Source organism: Acanthochromis polyacanthus, chromosome 19 (assembly GCF_021347895.1).
Source record: "Acanthochromis polyacanthus isolate Apoly-LR-REF ecotype Palm Island chromosome 19, KAUST_Apoly_ChrSc, whole genome shotgun sequence".
Classification (NCBI taxonomy): Eukaryota; Metazoa; Chordata; class Actinopteri; family Pomacentridae; genus Acanthochromis; species Acanthochromis polyacanthus.
Window position 1 is genome coordinate 7,322,155 of NC_067131.1, and position 24,436 is coordinate 7,346,590.

Below are 24,436 nucleotides of genomic sequence, written 5' to 3' on the forward strand. Positions count from 1 at the left end.
AGTTTTTTTTTAAATATATATAATTTTCTATGCAGATGCACATTGCCACAAAATCCCCAGAATCATTCTACAACAATTATCTTTTTCTAAGCAGAAATATTCAAGCAATATCCCAGAAAAATGTCACAATGCAAGTTTCTTTTCCTCTTAATATCATGAAGTTCTAGGTGTCAAAAAAAAAAATTTCACTTTGGAGCAAAACTTTTGACTCTTGACTCTGCTTTCCTTTGAGACCTATTAGGAATAACTGCAGTCCTCCTTGGAATAGCAGCTCTATCCAAACAAGCAATTTTTAGCTGGACAGATTTCTTGTCATTTTTCCCAGTGCAAAACTGTGACAGTTTCAAGATCAAGGACAAAGAATGTTTTGACTAAAAAAAAAAAAAAAAAAAAAAACTAAAAAGATTTTCCAATTATTTGTGAGTATCACCCTCTGGTACAGGCTGCTGTACAATACATCTATTATTCACATAGAGCCTTTACTTTTATATATCTGAAAATAAATGTCATGGGTGTTAAGCATTTGCTGTGTCACTTGTTAGCTGGCCTTGACGCAAAGTGACAACCACGTCGGCACAGAGCACCGAGCTATCTGCCTGATACAGCTTAAAGTATAAAAATGTGAGCCTTTATATATACGTGTGTGTGTGTGCTTCATAATCTTCCACGGGTTTGAACACAAAAGGAAATCTCCCATTTGAGGGCGTTGAGCATTGTAGGGAGCATTTAATACCTTGTTTTTACACTGGGCTTCAATCCTCATCCTCCTCTTTTGCCTCCTCAAAATAAACTCAGGTGGCAACACATAAAAAGACAGCTAAATGGACATGTGAGTGCAAATATACATACACACTCGCTCTTGCACACACCAGTAAGCAAGGTGGGAGCAGGACAAGCAGACTGGAACTATCAAGCTAGGCCACGAGCGCTCTCCTCAAACTTCCCGTGCAAACAGATTTTAGATGCCACAGTAATTTTCCTCTTAAACACAGACCAAGAGAGCATCTGACATTTGTTCTCTTTCAATGGGTCCGTTTGCAAGTGATTTATGTGTCCGTCCCGCGCTCTCCTTTAACATCGTCAACGGTGAAGGTGACACAACGTTGTGCCTCCAAAATATAAAGAAAAACAAAATGCTTTCCTCTTTTCTGAATTCATAAAGTTTTCATTTGCAGGAGGGAATTGCATTTGCATAGCAATCGCATTCAACACACAGAATTTCAATTTCATACTTGTATATGAAACCAGTGAAGAAAGGGATGGCACCCTATTCTCTAAAGTAGTCATTTTGATAGAATTAAGCCCATTGGGGACTGAAATATACTAATTTAAGAAGTGTTTTTTTTACACAGAAACAGTTACTATGTTAATGAATTTGCAGCCTACAGGTAAGACAAAAAATTCCATTAGTGAACACAGTCAGGGAATATTGATGAGTGTGTGGAATCTGCTAAGAAACTCCATGCTAAAGGTTGAGCACCGAGCTGGTAGAGGCCTCTTGCTGAGCATTTATTGACTCCAAACAGTCCAGTACATTTCATTCTGGAACTGGCTCACTGGAGAACCTTTTAGGGACCACCTGGGGATCAGGATGCCACTAACTGCGTGTCCCTTGAGCATTAGCACTTACTGCATCTGATTAGGCCACCTTCAAAACTAGCTAACTCATTTTCTCATTGCAGTGGTTATTATCTTTAATAAAGCATCTCCAAAATGGAGCACAGCTTGATACTGATGGAAAAAGGCCACATTTACTTCGCAATTAAGCTTCCTCCATCACCACTTTAACACTTACACCTCAAAGATGACAGGAGATGCTCAAAGCAACAGTGCATGGAGCAGTTGTGAGCAGAGAACAACAGGATAATCTGCACCGACTTTAAAGCAACTTCACAAACAACTCCTCCTGCTGATCAGCAGGCCATTCAAAAGCATCGGGGAGGCTTGCCTGCGCACAATTATACCAACAGATCAATAGTAATGACCAGAGGACCGTGCACTGAGCACTGCCCTTCAATAGTTACTCACTAAACTGGCCCAAACCAACACTCAGACAAATTTGTGTTTCTAAAGTATGAAAAGGCTGGATCATTACGTTGAAGGCAGTGACATTTACACTGCATTATGTTCAATATCAGACTGACTGAGTAGGACACACTTCCCATTACACCCTGTCCAAGTTCCATTTTTGTTTTCTGTACTATCGCACTGGTATGAACATCTGCGGATGATGGAGGCTGTGTGAGTGGATAACTGTTGTCCACTGCCTTTATGTTAGTTGGCTGCTGCTGTGAGGCATGCGCTGTCCCTGCCAGCCGAATTAAAACACAGTTGCTACTTTAATGGAACACAAACTTTTGTTTTAATTCACCACCACAGGACAGAATGTTAATGTGTTTGTCTCTACACCAGACCTAACATGGCCTCAGAGGACTGGGGCCTCCAGCAAAAACGCTTTCCCCTTGAACATCGCTACGGCTGGACTCTGTCTGCAGGTCGCCACAGGCTACCCTGGCTGCAGAGACTGGAGGTATGTTTTCTAATTAAACTCTACATCATTACCTGCACATTTCACATTAATACAACATCGCCCAAGTATACTATAGGGTGGCGCACAAGCGTATAACAAGTGTTGCAGGGCTGAGACAGACAGGAGAATGAGAACCGAAATTACCCAATAAAGACACTTAAGCAAGATGGATTAAAGAATAAAACTGAGAAAAAGGGGAGCTGAGACTTTCGGACTGCACAAATGAGAATCCTGGTCAGATTCAGACAAGTCCTGCTGATTTTAGTAGCAGGGGTGCTTGACCGTTTTAGAAAACAGGAAGGTTTTCCACTACACCTCACCAATGACCTTTACTGTGGGCTCGCACAGGGCTGCCGGAGGGAGGCAGGTGGTGAGTGTGATTGCCTATATTACTGAACCGTGAGTGAAGGTGCATGCACTGAAGAACTGTGAACACAGCTTGTGCGAGCGTGTGTTCTCACCGTGATGAGTGAAGAGATCGCTGTGGACAATGTCAATCAGACAGTCCAGCTTCTGCTTTACCAGGCGACCCGGAGGGACCTTCTGGATGAACTCCGTGAACAGCTTGCTATGGAGACAGAAAGAGGACAACGAAAACAAAAGGTCAAACTGATCAGGCATCTTGGGCTGGTTGACTGCTTCCAGAGGATATCACAACATTTGGCGTCTGAACAGCTCACTAAAGAGTCTGTTTTGTTAGATGGTTGCCATCAACACTACAAATCGGTGAAAAAAGGATGGTTTACAGGGGTTTAGTATTTGTGCAATTAAGTACCTTTCTTTCTCAGGTGTTTTTTTTTTAACCATTTTTGATATATTTTGAAGGATTTTTTGATTCTTTTCATTAGATATAGCACTATCAGGACATAGCTTATCCAAATGTTTAACCAAAATTTTAAATCCTTAAAGGGTTTGCTGCCAAGTCTAATGTCCACTGTTACTGTAGTAGCTTCAAGATGTATGAATAATACTCAGTTCAATGTCATTTACTGGAGATTTCAGCTACACGTCACGTCCTCACCAGCAAATGAGAGTTCAACAGATGAGTTAGCAAAAAGTCCACCACATCCACAGGTCCTAAGAGTCTGCTAATAGTCTAAATAAGTGGAAACACCTGTTTTAATGTGTGCAACCTTCAAAACTACTGGCTTGATTACTCTTTCAAGGTCTCATATCGGGCCTCTTTTAAGCAAATTGATGAAATATTTCTCCGGAACGTGTCATTTACTTCTCAAGGTCAAACCTGCTTCATCATTTTAGCCCTGCTGTAAATTGCATGTTTCAGTGTCTCTAGTTTCAAATGTAGCTAAGCTGCTGTCATTCACGGCCCCCTCAGGAAGAAGACTGTCTGTGATTAACAGTACAAAACAAAACAGTTGACCACACTGCAGGCGTCTTTGGAAACATCCTCATATTTACAGCCTCCAACTGCAAAAACACAATAAAAATGGATTTTCACCATATGGGACCTTTAAATGTTGCTCCTCTGCTTCCCATAGCAGTTGCTCTGAATAATTTCAGCTTTGAGTGCAAATGCACACCATTCAGATACATTTTTTAAACAAATGCTTCCGTTTTTTTTTTTTTTTAAAGACAACCAACATGTAGCTTAAAAAGATCAAACACAAACATTCAACAGTTCAGAGCCTGAAAGATAAATCCACATTTATGCACACACATAAAAGCTGACAGTTTTCTCCTCAACGAGGAGGCCGGATGCTCATTATGCTGGCAAGCCGAGGCTCAAGGAGGAGAGAAAAGGTTCTGGCAGGGGATGAAACACCCCCACCCCCAAGGCTTCAATTTAGTCGCCTCCAGCACAGCCACTCAGCCAGGTTTGTGTTAACAGGAACAGCTGATGCCACCTTTGCTCAAGCAGGGAGGAAGAGCCAGGTCTGTGATTTGTGGCTTGGTGAATGGCTCCTAAGGACAGCAGCTTTCAGAATTAGGGCTAAAATTAAAAGCTTCCTCATGTCATGTGAGAGCATCGGGCATTTCTTGTTTAGCACCTCATTGTTGTCGCAGTGGAAATGAATCTAGGTACTTAATTGCAAATAATATATATCATGGAGCAGCCAATCAGGACAGGTGTGATTCAATAATTCAATCAGCATTTTGGTAGCAGTGCAAACTATCACTCAAAGCTCCTAAATTGGTCTGGACATAGCTGGACAGAATATGGTACCACAGGGAGGGAGCTTGGGGGAGTCGATTTTACATAAAATCACCAAATTAAAAAAAAAAAAGGTGGGTTATGGTTCATTTTTTGTGCCATGCCTTATAAACGACAACTAAGAATATGCTCTTTGTAAATTTTGATGCAACTGGAGAAAAAAAACGGCCTCTTATTGGGAGAAGCAATGTCAGACACTGTGGACATTTTCTGTGAAATGGTGAAACAGATGGAAAAAAATCATCAGCTCTGAGAGCCGAACAGTGAAATGGTGCATGGTAGACAGAATGGATATGTTGAGTGACTGTCTTCCACTTTTGACGAAGGACTTTACTGTGGCTGCGAAAATGCTGGAGTGGATTGGACGCTGGAAGCAGGGAATGGAAGCCCTGTGTGGCCCAAAATCTGCTGTGGAAATGGCAGCTGCCCAGGCGCTGGACGTTGGGAAATGGAAAGGGCTTCTTGCTGAGTGTTTGCAAATGAACAGGCGAAGCACATTTCAAGGTTCGGAAAACACCTACATGTAGAAGCGCTACTTGTGCCTGTCTTTGAGCTGCCATAAAAATAGATTCCAGTGTCAAGAGTGTTTCTGATGGTGAAGTATTTGTCGAAACAGTGTGCAACTACACAATTTGAGCTCAGAATCCTGATCAAGCAGAGGTGGACAGATTCTGTCAGCATTCTGTCACATTATTCTAGATTAATTTAATAAGTAGATGAAAAATAACAGCTTTCATAATCAAACATATGGCCTTCACAGTGGGAAGTGCTATGTCTAGTTTGATTTCACTAAAGGGTATTAATTACACCTTATGGTAGCAGCTAAGGAAGACTGAGCAACAACACAAGACACTGTTTTGATCCAACATGAAAAGCTTTTGATCAATAATGAAATCACTCTCAGATAACCTAAGACAAAACCAAGACAGAACAGAAAAGTGCTTTTGATTCTATCATCCTTAACAGAACTTTTTATGAGAAAGAATATCTCTCAATTAGAAAAGGAGTCCTTTCTTCCTTTTTTTTTTAAACTGGCAAACTGACTGATTTTCTCAATGTCACCTTCCTATTGACATAACTGTATGAGTCTACTTCCGAACAATGAACAAAGAAAAGAATTCAAAAGACGAGCACAGAATATCAAGTTACATGCTCTGTTTTGTCGAACACTGTCAGAGATTAACTAACGCACGAGAATGTAATACTCAGGTACACAAGTCATTTATTATTAAAGCACGTATTAAACTATAGCTGATGACATTCACAGCAGATAACATTAAATGAAATGGACACTTGAGTGTAGCAGTAACCAGGTTTCCAAGGCAACCTGAGCACGTTTAAGCAGCAGCAATACAGTAGCCATACCAGCTAGTGAATGTTAAGTTGTCGAATAAAAGCAGACCAAGGTAGAGAAGTAGACAAGAAAAATTTAAGGTGCAAACGCAGTATCCCATCAGCTTGTCTTGCCATAATCTTAACATCTTAGCTTTCTCCTTCTGTTTTCCAGCAAATTTGCATTTAACTTTAATGTTGTTTTTTTTCCGATGCATTGGCTTTAATGAGCTGCTACTGTGGTGTTTAAGAGTTGCATCCTGTTTCAGAGTTCATAGGACGACACAGATAAATAGTTTATTTCACCTCTACAGCTCAATAAATGTCTCACAGATTTTTATTGTGTCCACTTTATGATCAACAAAGCATGAAAATATGTAGTGAAACATGTGAAATTACCTTAGTTCCTTAGGATCAAAGACCAGCTTGACATCATTGACAATGGTGGGAATGTACTTCAGTGCAGCGCCCTTTATCAAAAGAACAAAAGGAAATGGAACAAGATCACTTTCATCTCTGAATCAGCGTAGTCATTTATTGATATTGCAAAAGCTACTCCATCCCATATTGTGCAATATAGAATTTTCCACAAGCAAGGTATGAAACTGTGTGTTGTATGCAAATAAAGCTAACTGTGTTTTGTGGCTTGATTAAGCTGTCCTCGTTTTCTGTGCACCAACTGTGGGCACCTGAACAGCATGTGTGCCGTCATAGTCAACAAATTTTGCCTTCTGTGGGGCCTGCAAACTAGGACAGAACTTAAACAGCTGATGACCAAGAAGAAATACTTTTATGATGAGTTGTGTGTCTGGTGTCATTACTTATCCCAGTCATTCCTGCTCGCAGTGAACAGCACAGGCTCATATATTCAATGGTAAATCATGAACTAAAGCTCGACTCTGTGAAGTCTTTTCCTGTCTGTCTGTATTCATTTATGGTATTAAGCCTTGGAATAAATAAACTGAGATCAATGAAGGATCTCTTTGTAACACCCCTTTGATAGATGGAGCCAGATAGGATTTACATTAGCATATCAATATTATAATAAAATCATCAAGAGCATCCACACAGTGACTGATTACGGAGCCATCCATTAATAATGGGAATGATTAACCAAGCTGACACATCCCTCTCTAACGGACTGTTGCTAAATGCCAGCCAAGGTGGGTTGGTGTGTATATAACAGCATCTGTGCAAATTAGCGTCAGTGCCAGTCTGCCTCATAAAGGTTGACTGGATATACAGATGTAGCACAGTGGACGTCACCTGCTACAACCCACATGTGTGGTTTATTTGTAAAGCAAATGTTATGTGAATTTTTTGTCTGAAGAGCTCGTTTTTAACATCTCACTCTTATGCAGCGACTAACCTGAGAGCAAAACTGTTTCATTCCCATGCTTTTTCAAGAGTAAAGTCCTGTCATCCACATAAAATTCTGCTTTAATCTACTCTCATCTTATTGCATGTTTTTCTTGCTTTAATAAGTAAAATGTACCACTTTCACCCGAGACTAAAAACTGGATTTCAAAGACGACATTTGGCTTTGATTCAGGTAGCAATCAAACCTCTTTTTCTGATACAAACCGAATGTCTTTTTTCCCCCACTTTGTTCTCAGCAGCAACTAAACTCCCACTTGTTGTGCAGGGATGTTTTGTGAGAAGTGTCGGTAGAAACGCATCTCCTGGCCCTGCTCGTGTTTGTTTATCAAAGTTTAAGCGTGTGCGTGCTTGTGTGTTTATCAAAGCTTTAATATTCATGTGCGCAGGTACGTCCAGATGTTCATCAGGATTTGAGATTTTTTTCAGTGAGGTATAATGGGACCTCTCATTAGCTTCCACCTGTCACAGTGCTTTCACAAGGGTGGATTTGGGAAGGAACCAGGATTCCTCGGTTTCATGCCCGTTCCTCAAGATCAGTTTTTAATTTACTGACAGTAAAGCTAATATCTCACCCAATTACACAGCAACTGACTCCTAATTGACTCCCGAGCTTGTGGTATGGTTCAGTGTGCACATGGATCTACTGTAGGTGTGCCAAGGTGCATGCACCCTGTGATTAGGTTATCTCTAAAAGCATAGGTGTATGTGAGCGTGGCTGCACAAAATAACAAAAAAAAATAATCCTGGGGTGTTTGTCACCTTAGCTGGGTTCACTGAACTCGGGGTCAAGGACAATGAAATGCATGAAAAAGAAAGAGCGGGAAGGTAGAAGGAGCAAGGCAGCGAAATAAATACCTTGAGGAGTAGCTAAAGAGCAGAAGGCCAGACGAGACCCAAACATCAGGACAGTCAAGGTCAGAGTGAAATGCAGGGAGGAAACACACATATAGAGGTACAGACAAACACAGAACAAACACAGATAAAGTGTGGATGCAAGAAAAATTCGAAAAACTAGACCTTCACAAAAAACCCTAAACGCATCAACTCTCATCACTGTTCAACCATCCCAGATTCTTTCCAGTCTACCACAAGGAGTCTTGTTTTGTGTCAGTTTCTCTTACTATATATGAATTTTTGTATTGACATAGAACACAATATAATTGATAAACCTTCTTGAAATAATTAAAGCTTCATTTTTTAAATTAGTTTTAATACATTAATTGTCAGAACCCTAACAAATGGGCTTTGAAAGGCATGTTGTGTTTTAAAATATAGAAAAAAATGCAAAAACTGTAGCATTACAAGAGCCAGAAACGATCAAAAATAGCCAGATTTTAACCTCTCTGTTTGTCTCCGAACTATTCATCTGCTTCGTGTGCTTCGTTGAGCCAACTTTATCAAATCTAAGCTTCAAATCCTGTTATTTTGTCAAAATCTCTATTGTACATGCTGTATTTAGAAATTCCCCAGAGATATGGTTTGCTCTAACCAGATAATGTTGAAAGCAAAAAAATCCTGCACTCATTCACACAACTAACACACCATCAGCTGTGACCAGAACAGACTAATGACAAAACTTTAGGGACTTTTACACTGAACCTGACCAAAATGCAGGCTGTGTTTAAACCGAGCAGAGAACAGTACCAAAGCCAATTAAAAAGACACTACAGTCACATTTTCAAACAATAATGAGGTCAGATTATAAAGAAATATATTGAGAAAATACTCAGCCATTTTCCCCCAGAGTTAAATCAGATCAATACTACTCTCATGTGTGTTTAATAAAAGCTGTATGAGGCTACAGCCAGCATATGGTTAGATTAATTAAGCTTAGGCTAGAAACAGGAGGGTAGCAGATAGCCTGGCTCTGCACAAATATACTAAAATCTGCTATGAGTACTTCTAAAGCTCAGTTATCCAAATCTTGTTTGTTTAATCTGCTAAAAAAAAAAAAAAAAAAAAAGCTAAGCATAAAAATGCCAACTTGCTATTTTACAGTGGATTATGTGGCGAATTACATCTTGGCTGGGAGCATAAATAATCCAGTCTAAAACCTCACTTGAAACTGCAACTGCATTTTGTGCAGATTTAATAAAAAAAGATAGTATGTCTTTGTTAGCATCCTTGAGAAATGTTTTATACACACAAAACTAATGTCAATATTCTCAATGACTCTCAGCAAGAACGTGTATATTTAAATGTCTGTAAATACTCAATTAGTTCTTTAATTATTATAAATATTCCTTTTAATTGAAGATGCGCTCTAATATTCTTTTTTTATTATTTTTTGTGCCACTCTAACAAGTTCACATGGAAAGAAACAAAAAGGTAAAGATCCGGAAAATCTGCACAGAGAGACGTGGAAAAGGTGAAGAAAACAAATAGCATACACAGGACACAGATGCCATCAATGAGAAGAAGGAGCCCTAATGCCTAATAAGCTGCTGTATTAGTTTACATCAAAGAAGACACATGCACTGCCAATTACAGAAGCTGTCATCCAAAGCTAAGCACACCAGATTTATTTACTATTCACACAGCAGCAGTTATTTACTATTCATAGAGCAGAAGCTTTTCCTTGGCACTGAGTTTGAGCGATAGCATGCAGTTGGACTTGCACAACAATCAGCCTACCTTCACCATGCCAGTGTTCTCTGAATTACTGTTCATCATGTCATTAAAGGATGTGAAAAGGTTCCTCAAGGACTCCATGAAGTCAGCTTCTCCTTTGTTCTCATAAAGCCTGGGAGGAGATGAAGAAGAGAATTACACTGGCAGATGATCACAAGGCTGTTGTTTGTTTCATCCCTGTGTAAACAGCCCCACCTGCACTGGAAATGACAAGAGTTTGATGCTTCCCTGTTAAATCATTAAAAGCAGCCAGCAGAAAGGCCCGTGTGTGTGTGTGTGTGTGTGTGTGTGTGTGTGTGTGTGTGTGTGTGTGTGTGTGTGTGTGTGTGTGTGTGTGTGTGTGTGTGTGTGTGTGTGTGTGTGTGTTATCAATGCAAATACTCTTGGATCAGAACCACAGACATCACTCTTGCTGCCAGCCAGATTAGCATTTAAAACAACATGACAAGACCCCGAAGCACCTGCCTGCTGCCATGTGGAAACAAAAATCAGAAAAATTAATGATCTATGCTAATGACTCTCCTGGAATGCTATGCAAGGAACTGAAAGCAAATGTCATGTTAGGGTTCACCGGCTTTACTTTCTATTCTGTTCGGGGCGTTAAACTACTCACGCCTCTTGTGCTAGTTTGGTTATGTAGAGCAAATGCTGTCCAGAGACTGTAGATAACCAAAGCCAACCATCACAACAACTGCAGAAAACACTTTCCTCATTTTCTAAGTACATGGGAACACAAAGCAGGGCTTCCTCCATAATCCCCCAAAAATGCAAATGCTTTTTATCCCACTTGGGGAACCCACAAATCTCCACAAACTGGTTATTAACTGGAAATGAGCCATGTTGTACTCACTGCAAAGCAACTAAGTGCTGATTTGAAGAAATAAAATTGAAGACTTGGGTTTGAAAACACACGCTAAAGCAGAGGGAGGCAGGTCAAAGAGCGGTGAAGTGTTTAGATTGCTCCCACTGCATCAGATTTCACTGGCCTTCTTCCAGAGCCGTGGGTTTTGTGGTGCTACAATATCTCACGGGGATGCGGGTATTACATGGTACAGGATAGTCACTGTTGAAGGCTTACAGAAATCATGGGATTAGAGGCATCCGTCTCAGAGATCCCACAACAACAATTACTTAAAGCTGCTGCTCACCTGCAGCACCAAATTTCTCAGTGAGCTCTGGACAGCCACACCACTCTCAAGTCATGGGGGAAAACTCTGATTAAGGTGCTCTTCTCCAATTTCATAGAAGTGTTCTGCACTGAAAAGCCAAACACCTGCTGACGTAGGCTTGGCACCTTCTTGTCAGAGCCGCATGAGAGGTTTTAACAAGCCCAACTTCAAAGTTCTGAAGAATTTTAAACTAAATTTGACTCAGCAGCAATGGCTTGACAGAGGTGATACTGGCAACCAACCAAATAAAGTACTCTAACAATGACAAAGGAGCTCTGTTTTAAGTTTGGAGTTTGTATCTGCAAAATAAGTCGCTTGGCACACGATGAGAACATGCATAGACCTGGAGGAGTGTGATGCTGCTGTGGGCTGATATGAGGTAAAGGACGGAGTGTCCTCCAGACGTACGACAGAAAACCAATCAAACTCAGCACACTCAATTAGACCAGGATCATACATCAGCCACCAACGGCTCCATTCCACGGCTCTACAACATTACCATCCATTTAACATCCACTCAGCCAATTATAAATACATCCATAGAAATTGCCTCACCCAAACGTTCACTTCGACCAAGCTCAACTGTAGTGTACAGCTGTGATGTACAGTGAGGACAATCAAAGCTGCACACCATGTTGATTTTATTACAGCATATCATGGAAACCAAACTATTACACAAAGGACAACTTTGGAGGTGACCGATAGCCGAATGTTCGGGGCGCGTACCACATATGTGCGAATGCTCGGATTCAATTCCCAGCTGGGGCTCATTTGCTAACATGAAATTCTTCTGCTTTCCTTCCCTACATTTCCCAATCTTCTCCACTGCCACTATCAAAAAAAGGCATGAAAATGTCCAAAAAGAGACAAAAAAAAAATAAAATTCCAGCAATGCAGAAATGAAAATTGTAAATTTAGAAATATTCACTGTGTCCAAAACGTAGAGGTGGTTCATGCTATATCTGTATTTAGTTTTGTGAAACTCATTTCAAGAGGAGTTTGCTTACACTTTGGAAAAACACTGATGTTGGCTGGATGAATGCAACAATAGTTTTATTCACTATGTTCTGCAAGCCAACATATGAATGAAAGCAAAAATTATGGTGAAGTATTTTACAAGTAACTACACCAAGATTGCTTTACAACACAATACCAATAAAAAAACACTCATACAGTGCTTGTTTGAATGATTATATATGCGCATTAGTGTGCATCAGTACATACTGGTTGAAGAGGACCCTGGAGCGGACGATAAACTTGAAGATGTACTCCAGAGCCTTCATGGCCTTCAGCAGCTGTTCTGTCAGCTTCTCTGCATTATCCACGTAGTTCTTCAGGACTTTGGTAAGCTTCCTAGAAACACAAATACACAGAGTCTAACTTATGAGCCAATCATCAAATGGAATATACTTTGTTTTAAATGTCCTTGGTCTGCTCACACAGAGAGGAATCAACTCACGTGTATGCCAGCGTAGCACTGAAATGCTTTCGAATGTAGGTCTCCAGAACAGGGTTAAAGTGTTGGAACTTTCTGTCGGCTATAAGTCCAATTATGAACACCTGTCAGAAACCAAAGACAAATTCATTAAAATGTAAAGTATATCCATCAAAATGGAAAAAAAAAAATCTACCCGTCTTACGCAATATACAGAAACAGACTGGCAAATTAAACGCGATCGCATTTGAGCAGAAAGCCATTTTCTCTGAATTCTCTTGCCTGCAGATAATCTGGGACACCCGACAACACAATTTCCACCTTTCTATGAAAGAGAAAACTGCTCTTTTGAGATGCACCCCGTGATGTTAGACAACAGCACGCTGTACAGGACTCAGCCAGATACCTTGTCATGTAATAAATCTAGTATTTGCAACAGTGAAGGTTGACAAAATTGTGTAATCTAAATTCCGCGGTAACTTTTCTTGCCTTCTGCAAAAATCTCCTTGGTGCTTTATCTTCCAGGAAAATAAGACCTTAACTTCAATGAAAATGCTACCCTGGCGCTACAAATTCATGCAGATCAATGCAGCAGGGAGTCCATATGAGATGTAGTGTGTCTGCACTTCTCTTTGTAAATTAATTTAGTTGTTCTAAGGCTATTCTATGAGCATATAAAAACAAACTATTACCATTTTACAACCAAATCCATATTGTAAGTTATACGATTAATTTTTAGTTGTTTTTTTTTTTAAATCCAGAGTTCTACAGTACAGAGCCACACAATAAAAATATGTAAATGTGCAAATAAATCTGAACTACACTGCAGTGTTACAATAAGGCAGACAGGTACCAGTTAAAACATTTTCCTCCAAACATGTCCGCTCCAGCAAAATGAGGTCTTCTTTTCTAGCCATCCATTTTATTGTATTACTTGTATTCATTTTTCATTGGACAAAAACAATGAGGATGACAAGGAAACATGCTGATCTGTGACTGTGAGTCCTGCCAAGTATAGAGTGAAAGATTCATCTTTAGTGTTTGATAAATATTAGCATAATAAATGATGACAAACATATTAAGAATTTCATTAATTGCACAAACAGAGGACAGTCTAATTAGACAGTCTAAACACCGGTGGCAGCAATTTGACAACTGCAGACTAAGCATTTAAAAGTGCACTAGAAGAAGCAGACAGTTTCATGGAAAACAGGGTTTGTTATGGTATCAAAATGGATAAGAATGAGAGCAGGCAAGCCCGTCAAAAAATGCTTTATCACATGAACTATTTCACAACCTATTATATTTGCATCTGAGCTGTAAATGTGTCCAAGTGTTCACTCCCCCTTGACAGAAACCACTATTTTGAATTATGCTCTGCTCTCCGTTACTGCTTGCATCTCTGCTTACCAAAGCATCAAACACCAAAGTATCAAAGGTGTCGCTGTCGGAGTTTTCCATCATGATGTTGAAGAGAGCATCCAGAGTGTCTTGTAGAAACTGGAATGACAGACGCACCGCATGTTATGGCAGGAGAAGAAGACATGGATACGCAAAGGCTTAGTACAACAAACAGTCTAAATCCTCATGGATCTTTTAAATAAACTGAGTCAAAGTGGTGATGATTTCTTCCTTTTGGAAAGGACATTTGACATCCAGCTTGTGGCATTAAAGCGATACATGACCTGGGGCCAAATTACCCAATCTGGCACAACGAGAGGACCAAGACATAAAAATCCCAACTACAAAGACAGATTTTCAAGAAATTCCAAGACTGTTCATGGTGGGAATGTGCACACTTGTGATCCTGAAATTGAATTTGCACAACATACGTGTGCAAATTCCATCACAAGTGAGGATGTCATGTGGCACCACACTATCTACATTATGACCAGTGTTACATACGATTTTGTGACAACAGGTAGGTGTGATTACAATGTCTCCATTGAGTGCAAATTGGAATAGAAGAAAATATCACACTGTGTGTTAGTGAGCAGCTGGGAAGAAGCAGCTTCCATGTCGAGGGTCATCACTGTTGTGGATAGGTGGGTCTGCAGCCAAACAACAGTGAAAGAATCCACAAGTTCTAAAACCACACAAGGTGCTTCAGGTTCGGAGTACCCCAGGAGCATGCTCCTTGTTTTCTTCAACGTTTGTTTGGTTGGGCGCTGGGAACTGGTCCCCCGGGGCTGGACTGTCAAGGCAGAGTTTTACTGTAACGTCCTGAGGGAAAATAACCTGAACTGTGACAAGATGACATACACACGTGGACAAAATTGTTGGTACCCCTCAGTTAAAGAAGGAAAAACCCACAATTCTCACTGAAATCACTTGAAACTCACAAAAGTAACAATAAATAAAAATTTATTGAAAATTAAATAATCAAAAACAGCCATCACTTTTGAATTGTTGATTAACATAATGATTTAAAAAAACAAACTAATGAAACAGGCCTGGACAAAAATGATGGTACCTCTATAAAAGATTGAAAACTATTTGACCAGAGTGACATGATTAACTCAGGGGTGTCATTTAATTGACATCACAGGTGTTTCCAAACTCATAATCAGTCAGTCTGCCTATTTAAAGGGAGACAAGTAGTCACCCTGCTGTTTGGTGAAAAGGTGTGTACCACACTGAACATGGACAACAGAAAGCGAAGGAGAGAATTGTCCCAGGACATCCGAAAAAAAATGATAGACAAACATCTTAAAGGTAAAGGCTATAAGACCATCTCTAAACAGCTTGAAGTTCCTGTGACAACAGTGGCTCATATTATTCAGAAGTTCAAGACCCACGGGACAGTAGCCAACCTCCCTGGACGTGGCCGCAAGAGGAAAATTGATGACAAATTGAAGAGACGGATCGTTGGAATTGTATCCAAAGAGCCCAGAGCAACCTCCAAAGAAATTAAAGGTGAACTCCAAGGCCAAGGTACATCAGTGTCAGATCGCACCATTCGTCGTTGTTTGAGCCAAAGTGGACTTCATGGGAGACGACCAAGGAGGACACCACTGCTGAAAAAAACTCATAAAAAAGCCAGAGTGGAATTTGCAAAAATGCATGTTGACAAGCCACAAAGCTTCTGGGAGAATGTCCTTTGGACAGATGAGACCAAACTGGAGCTTTTTGGTAAGGCACATCAACTCTATGTTCATAGACTCAAAAACCAAGCATACGAAGAAAAGAACACTGTCCCTACGGTGAAACATGGAGGAGGCTCAGTAATGTTTTGGGGCTGCTTTGCTGCATCTGGCACAGGGTGTCTTGAAAGTGTGCAAGGTACGATGAAATCTGAAGACTATCAAGGCATTCTGGAGAGAAATGTGCTGCCCAGTGTCAGAAAGCTTGGTCTCAGTCGCAGGTCATGGGTCTTCCAACAGGACAACGATCCAAAACACACAGCCAAAAACACCCAAGAATGGCTGAGAGAAAAGCGTTGGACTATTCTAAAGTGGCCTTCTATGAGCCCAGATCTGAATCCCATTGAACATATGTGGAAGGAGCTGAAACATGCCATTTGGAGAAGACACCCATCAAACCTGAGACAACTGGAGCTGTTTGCTCATGAGGAGTGGGCCAAAATACCTGTTGACAGCTGCAGAACGCTCATTGACAAATACAGAAATCGTTTAATTGCAGTGATTGCCTCAAAAGGTTGTGCAACAAAATATTAAGTTATGGGTACCATCATTTTTGTCCAGCCCTATTTCATTAGTTTGTTTTTTTAAATAATTATGTTAATAAACAATTCAAAAGTGATGGCTGATTTTGATTATTTAATTTTCAATAATTTTTTATTTATTGTTACTTTTGTGAGTTTCAAGTGATTTCAGTGAGAATTGTGGGTTTTTCCTTCTTTAACTGAGGGGTACCAACAATTTTGTCCACGTGTGTATGAGTGCTCTAATGCACTGCCCGCCCCGTCACAGTGCAGCAATTACACACAAGTTTTGCGGGTCTCGGCAACACAATCCCCATCCCACACCCAGCTTTCCAGGCAGATTTGGCTCCCTATGTCTTCTTCCTCTTCCACTAAATAATATTTTAGTGAAAGGGTCGCTGTTTGGACAGAGTTGAGGAGACTTAACACTCATTGCACAAGGTGTCTAACATGTTTACATCTCAGGACTTCCAGGAAGCACTACAAGCACTACAGAAGCACTGGGAGCAGAGTACTGCTGCACAAAGAGACTACCTCAATAGGAATGGCAGCCAAATCTAAATCAGGGATGGGTTTTGATTGTTAATGTTGGTGTAGAGGTGGAAAATACTAAAACAAGGATGATTCTTGGTGGGATTTTGCACTTTCTTTTGCAGCAAGGTAAACTACACAAATATTATACAGTTTGAGCTTGGCATCATCTTGTCATTATTATTAATATTGTTCCAATGCCAAAAAACAAAACTTTAACAAGTCATTTAATTTTTAATTTCAAGGCGAAAGTTACTTTTTTTTTTTAATGTAATATATAACTATGATACTGTGCTACATTGAAAAATTCATAACCCTGATGCTGAATATAAATCACTCTAACATGCTGAATATGAACCCATATAATTTGTAAGGTGGAACCAAATGACAGCAGAACCTTTGCTGTGATTGTGCTGCATGCTGCCCTTTACGCACTCTTTGCAGCTGTTAACATGAGCCAATATGGTTCTGTTGTATAGACGGCAATAATTTTCCTGTCAGCAGTACCTCCAGAAACACTAACTATATACACCCTTCCTCTCTGGGGAAACATGCTCCATTTACTCAGCCAATTCGGAGGCAATGTGAAAACAGATGTATAAGTGTTGAAAACAGAGCTATCACTCTATATTGTTCTTGGTCTGTCATCTCTGGATGGATGAGATTCATCAGGTTCTCAATGAGAAAGAAACACGGCGAGCACCATGTGGAGTTTCGAGCACAATTCAATCTCGTAGAGGACATACAGCATGGAAAAGATGACAGAGCGGTGACCTGCTCATTCAAAAGCAGTATCACATCAGGGAGATTAAAAAACAACATAAAAAAAACAGTGTTTATCTATCATCTAATATTCGTGCATGGTATCTAATATACACTCAATGAACACACTAATGGTGATAAATTGTCTTTTAAATGCCAAGATGGAAATGTCACCTAATTGCCCACCGACAGCCGTGAAGCGCTTTGAAGAGATTGAATGCTAATGCAGTGGTAATAACAATCACACCCCTGCAGTTTAATGAACTGGTCCAGCTGTGGGTGACACATCTATCTGGCCTGATCAAATCTATCTGGGTGAAGGACATCTTCAGATACACTACAATCTGCCAGGCACCCAACCTGTCCATGCAAAACTTTCTCCGGAGAGCGATTTACTCATCTGCCTCACGCTGAGCACCTAAATGGCCTGTCTATGCTTCTGACAGCAGGTCATCTCCTCCCCTCCTGCAGGCAGAGTTTGTGGTGCTTCCTCCTTGCTGGAGATATTTAAAAAAAAAACAAAAAAACATGGCAACCTGTTTTCTTTGACAGCCAGTGAAACCATTTGTGAAATCGCTGCCAGGAAGCTGTAGCTTTCAGGAAGCTGTAGCTTTCAGGAATGTTACGGATTGTTTGTGGCTGAATTGTTTGTCACCAGCTGTTGGCGTCTTTTTTATGTGCTCATCTGTCTCCAAGCACAGGAATAAAATACATGTTCAAGAATACTAAAATTACAGAAGAGATATTATAAAGTATCACAGCAGGACAGACTTTTGCACTCTCACCTTCACGACCTCGCCTCCTTCCACCTTCATCAGCTGACAAAGGTTCTGCTGCAGGAGGCTGGTGTTGGAGCGCCACTTCAGCAGGCCCAGTAGGTCAACTGGAAACAAAAAAACAAAGAAAAAACAACACATTACCTCAAAGCACAGCATTCATCTGGCCAATTGTAATAGAGTGTGAAGGCAACGTGAGAATCTGCAAGAAATGACAATTAAGGTCGAGCATATGAATTTAATGAGCGCTGGGGCCAGACATTTGTTGGAGAAGCACCCCTCCACATTCACGTCAGCTTGTAAATTTCCAAAATACAGTGTTAGTGATTTTATTAGATCTCTCACTTTAATCAGGAAAATGAATTTAGGCACAAGAGGATGAGTCACGATGTGATTAATCACGCTCAAGGGAGCCCTTGCTCACACCACCTTTGGCAGATTATCAAATTGGGAGCTTAAAAAACACATTTGTGTCAATTTGGTAAGGATGTGTTTATGCCAGCCCTGTGGACATCAATCGACCATCTTTCAAGCCAGGTGGTTACTCAGAAATTCCAGCGATATCAGTCAGTATAGAAGCCAAATTAACATCAAGATCTGTGTCAGTGACTGGGAACAGCATTCAGCCTGTGAAAGCAGGTTTCTAATGTGTTTTGTGCAGTGCCTAAAAAAAACCCAGGCGAGGTCATCTGTGTCATCTTGTGTTAGGCGTTGAGGCTGCAAATAAACCAGCATTAAGGAAAGAATGAGGCATATACAGGGCAAGGTCAGGGAGGACATATAGATGTTTAAGTACGAATTGTAGAATTTTGCCTTTTTGGAGTTTGACCCACACTAGAGACTGAAGGTCAGAGTATCTCTGCCGTCACCACATAAACAGCAACCAATACTTTTAATCTCATAAGCTCCCAACAATATGAAAGTACAATATTAAATAACTGGAATAGCCTTGGCACATCAGTCAGTGCAGCATGGCAATTAATATTCAATTTCACTTAATATGCTGCTTCTTTTTGTTGATGTTTTGTCTGTCCACATATAGTTAATAGATAAAAGAGCAAATACTGACCACTGACAACGCTTACAATTTAGCAATTATCTTATTTCATTTTCCTATCCTTGTAACTCGATCAAATTGGATTAATTAAACAATCTTCACATATATAGTCCTGTGCAGATGCAAAGCAGCAAGAGAAAGTATGCTCTGATGGTCTGCTGACAAAACCCTGCCCGACTCAACAGCATCGCTTTGGCCTTTTTGGGACCCTGGCAGCTTTTTCTCTCCGTTTGCCCCGTCTGATTGGCTAACAAAGTCAGTCAAGCATGGTGACACAGTGATGGATGCCCATCATCCGTTAGCCTGACAACCTATCAGGGTTGAGTCACAATACCCCGTCTTAACTACCGGAGATCGCCCTCTCTGATGAGATATGGATTTGGAAATTGACGGCTTAGCATCTCACGGAGACTAACGGAGTAAAATCAGGACAAATCATCAGGCAGTTTGGTCCCACTGCAGCAGTGCTGTTGGAGGCCAAACTGTGAGGAGCACATGGGACAGTAAGGCACAGTGTGGGGGAAATCAGGTTTGCTCAGAGGAAGAAAGGAAAAAAAAAAACAGAGTGCCTTCAACAAATAACATCTGCTTGAGAATGGATGTCACTGCAGGCAGCCAAACTTGAAAGATTCTACAAAACTGACAGATGGAGAGTGGTGGAGTAACTGATTCTGAGAAAATAGGTTACATTGTCACCGCACAACTGAAATGCAAAAGACATCACAATTATTTCGATGTTTGTTTGCAACACATCATGCCTGACAAAATTATTTTGTTCACTTTTCGAAGAAAACAAAACTGCTAAGTAGATGTAATAGCTTGTTCTTTCTTTCCAAATAGTAACAACCTTGTATGTAGTTATAAAGTTTAAAAGTGCAAGCCTTTCAAACACTGATGTAAGAGCAGCTTCACACGAATCCCCGACTTTAAAACTGTTTTCTTTCCAGCCAAGGTAGGAACAGTATGTTAATATCTTTCACTGGGACAGAATATCTCCCAGCTCTGCTGTCATATCTCTGCTTCTCCTCCAGCCTCCGTTTAGTGGCGCACACTGCAAATACCCAGGGAAGAGCCAGCAGCCACTTCACACAAGCTTCCTGCGCTGGGGGACCGCCTGCATGAATCGAGCTTAATTAAAAAGAGTGTTTCATCTCAGATGTGGGGATCAGCGACGAGGTGTCGTGTATGAAGCAGGCAGTTTGCTGCAAGGGGCATTCAAGTGCTCTTTCTGTTCCCTTTGCTTGACTATGTTTTCAGGATAAACCTCTTGTGAGCTTCCAGTTAGTCTTGAGGTGAATATGAATGGACTCGATCATTAAAAAGTCATAATTTAATGTGTTTATTATTTTATAATTGACAAATAATTAGGGCTGCAAATAACGACGCGTCGACGAGTCATCTGAGAGTGATACATCATCAAAAGCGGAAGTGAGTGCACAATGCAACAGGAGTCACCTTCCGACCGGAGCGTGGAACACGGACGGCCGTCGGCACTGCATCGTGCATGTATTATGTATGCACGATGCAACGCGGACATCCGCGTTTAGATACAGCTGTATAGTAAACGCTGACATCCATGTTTACGATAGAACGTGGACATCCGTGCTGCATCGTGCAAACATAATACATGCACGATGCAGCGCCAACGTCCGTCCGTGTTCCACGCTCCGGTTGGAAGCTGATTTCTGTTGCATTGCGCGCTCACTTCCGCTCTTGATGACGTATCGTGCTCGGACGACTCGTCGTTAGTTGCAGCCCTAGAAATAACTATATAGAGCATATTACGCTTTAGAAGTAGTAAAATAGTTCCATCCAACCAACAGTATTTAATTCAGCTGTAGAAAAACTGCAGCAAGTCAGTTAAATATATGTAATTCAATATAAAATCTGCAGAAAATTTTGAAAGACTAAGTTTGACCGACATGGCAACTGAGCTACCAAACCGACTAGGAGGTTTGAAAGGCATGCTATTTTTTTTTTTTTTTCAAAAAGCCAGAATTGCATAATTTATCACACAGTAACATTGGATTTTCAACTTTCCTATGCTCTTTGAACTAATCTGTGACTTTCGGTTGTGTCTGGAAAAAATCTAAGCTAAAAATCTAGGTTTAATAAAAATCACTTTTCTTTATGCTAATTTAAAAATGAACTGTTTGCAGTCACCAGATTCTATAAAAGACTATTCATTTGCCAAAAATTCTGAGACTTTTTGATTGAAGTGGGCTGAACTGCAGCCAGTGTTTACATAGAACAGGAATTAAAGTATGGAAACAAATTAAAATATCCATACAGACCAGAGTCGCGATTTTGTTTAAAGTATTGGTCAAAATGTTTCACATTAATTCCAATTTCTATTTTCAATGGTACTGAACTACTGTCTTGGCTTTTTCGTTATCAATGACATTCTAACTTTTTTCCCTGATATCTAATAGTTGCCATGGTTTTGCTGTTTCCATAGAGGCCAAAGACTTTATATTGCTGAGAAAAATTAGCCCACAGTGGGCAAAAATGTGACAGGAACAGAAGAAACACCCAGAAACTGACTGCGGTTCAGCGAGTTAAAGAGCCATGAGGTTTTAATAAAGCTGTCTGATTCTAACACAGCTGGAAACACATTAGCTCTGTGTTGCTTTATTAAGAGAACTTAAACCTTTTCCTTAAGCTTTCGCATGGGATGACATATTCGGTGGCGCACACACACACCTCAGTGTTTAATCAAACTCAATGTGCGCCGACGAGGCCATCTGATCCCAAAGCACCTATTGGCGCCTTGCAAATTACCAGCACAAGTGCCAGGTAAATATCAGCAGTGGAGCTGTTTTGTGGGACACACACACCATTACTCTAACACTAGGAAAAAGACAAAGCAGAGCAATGAAGGCAAGGTGGACAAATGGGGTCAGAGAAAGGCGCTGATTGATATCATCTTGTATGCTGCGTACTACCCATCTACATAAGAGTTGAGACAGCAGTTTGAGCTGCTAACATTACTCCTCTGCCTGGTGTAATCAGTGTGGGCAGACTCTCTGTAACAGAGCCTGCTCTTTCATTGACATCGCCACCCCCTGAGCAGAGTAGGAAGGCACGCACAACTGTATTTAAATGACAACTTACACCGCAGACTAAACTTAATAACCCTCAAAGGGAACATTACTGTAACAACATGCAACACCCCCTTCTTTCACACAATATACGCAGAAGCACTTTGATAACAAAACTCTCCCCTTGTCCCAGAGTGACCTCATTACTGGGGCTTTAAGAGTGTTTGTTGTGCATGCTATCAGAGGCACATCCAGGAGAGCCGCAACAGAGAATTTGCTTTTTTCCCCCTCCCGTGGACGTCTTTATGTGACAGCAAAGATTTATTACAAGGTCGCATAAGGCCTCAGCATTAGCGCGGCTGCTGGTAGAGGGAAGGTTTCTATTGAAGACTAATGGAGACAAATAGAGGAAAATACATCAAGATCAACAAACATGTGTTTGGTTTGTGTTGGAATCATAAAACAAGGAGCTGCTCCTTAACTGAAAGAGACAGATTTTTCCTACACTCTTGTAATGTGAGCAGAGATACAAAAGTTTTCATCTTCAGATGCTGCATTCATCAAATTCACATTTCCACACTTAAAGTTCTGCTTTATCACAACTTTTTTCAAGCTTGGGGTATTCCACCTCTCAGAAAAATAAGACTTGACTATGTAATGTAATTGCTTAAGAGGAAGGCAGCAACATTTCTAAAAGATCTGAATAAGACGACCATACAGATTTCAGGTTGGCCAAAATAATCTGGAAATAAAAATTAGGAACCATTACTACTGAAAGTAACATCCTATAGTTTAAAGAGTATCACCTGGTTTAATTTACTGTTCTATACTGTGTTTGTGTAAGTATACTTTCAGGGTGTTTTCTGCTCCTGTCATGTTTTTGCTCACTGTGTGCTCAGGTTTCACCACAACATAACATTCACAGTTGTGCCCAGGAGCTTTGACTTTATACTACAAAGTCATTATTTTTGGCAATTTACTAATAAAGCATGAGGAATGAAGTGGAAAAAAATATCCCTTTTTTAAAAAAAATCTGGTTATGATGTCTTAGTAGTTCAAGGACCACTGGAAAGTTGGAAACATTTCATTCTGTTTTAACACTTAAAGACTGAAAAACCGTGTAATTCCTGCATTTTTATGTGCTTTGACAAGCTGGCTAAACTGCTGTCTTGTTTACAACCTATTTTATTAGGTTCTTTGCCCATAAAGTTTGTTAGAGCGATACTGTAACGTTGACTGACCTCATTTTGGTGAAGAACATTCACATGACTAATTTAAAAATAAGGATCAAAATAAGGAAAAAGTGATAAAGTAAAAAAAATAAGACTTTAAAGAAGATTGTTATATTTAATAGATCACAAGTTGCTGATGTCCTTCTGCCTTATTATACTTACTAAAATGTAAGGCCACATATTCCTAAAAGGAGGATTTAAAGTTTCAAATGGATTGTATCATATTTAACAGCTGAAGGGAAAAAGTGGTGTGTAGTGATTCGTTTTACAGACCGACTCAAGGATTATTCAAGGGATTATGGACCACACACACATCAATTTGCTTAAACAGTTTACAGCATTTCAGCTTGCTCTGCCCTTGCTTGACGACTTAAAATTGTCTTTGTGTTGCCATGAATAAAAACATAAGGGCGTGATGAACTCCTTATTCAAACAGGGCGTTGCTCTGGGCGAGTAAAACAATTAATTTCAATTCCAGTCAAAGTTAGCCTGCAGTGAATCTGTTACTTCTTCATTCTCACTCACTCTTCAGACTGTGGCCAAAAACACCGAGAGGAAAGAGGAAGCTTTCATTTTGGCTCTAATTAAAATGGTGACTCAGTCCTGCATACCAAAAAAACACAAAGAAGCACAACACATCAAGACACTAAGAAACCAAAGCAGACATTTAGGATGGTTCTGTTTGGAGTAACTGAAATCAGAGCTAGAAGCGTTCGACTGCTC

General features: G+C 40.3%; 1 protein-coding gene across 4 annotated transcripts in view; it reads right to left on the reverse strand.

The window, feature by feature from the left end:
• Nucleotides 1-24,436, reverse strand: part of dock1 (dedicator of cytokinesis 1) — a 195,380-nt gene that overhangs the window by 119,650 nt on the left and 51,294 nt on the right. For all 4 annotated transcript variants that reach the window (XM_051939303.1, XM_022194177.2, XM_051939305.1 and 1 more), the window contains 7 exons: nucleotides 18,393-18,490; nucleotides 14,061-14,150; nucleotides 12,675-12,775; nucleotides 12,440-12,568; nucleotides 10,050-10,158; nucleotides 6,435-6,505; nucleotides 2,992-3,098 (listed from right to left, as the gene is read on the reverse strand). In XM_051939303.1, coding sequence (XP_051795263.1) covers nucleotides 2,992-3,098; nucleotides 6,435-6,505; nucleotides 10,050-10,158; nucleotides 12,440-12,568; nucleotides 12,675-12,775; nucleotides 14,061-14,150; nucleotides 18,393-18,490 — 705 coding nt within the window. The remainder of the gene's footprint in view (nucleotides 1-2,991; nucleotides 3,099-6,434; nucleotides 6,506-10,049; nucleotides 10,159-12,439; nucleotides 12,569-12,674; nucleotides 12,776-14,060; nucleotides 14,151-18,392; nucleotides 18,491-24,436) is intronic.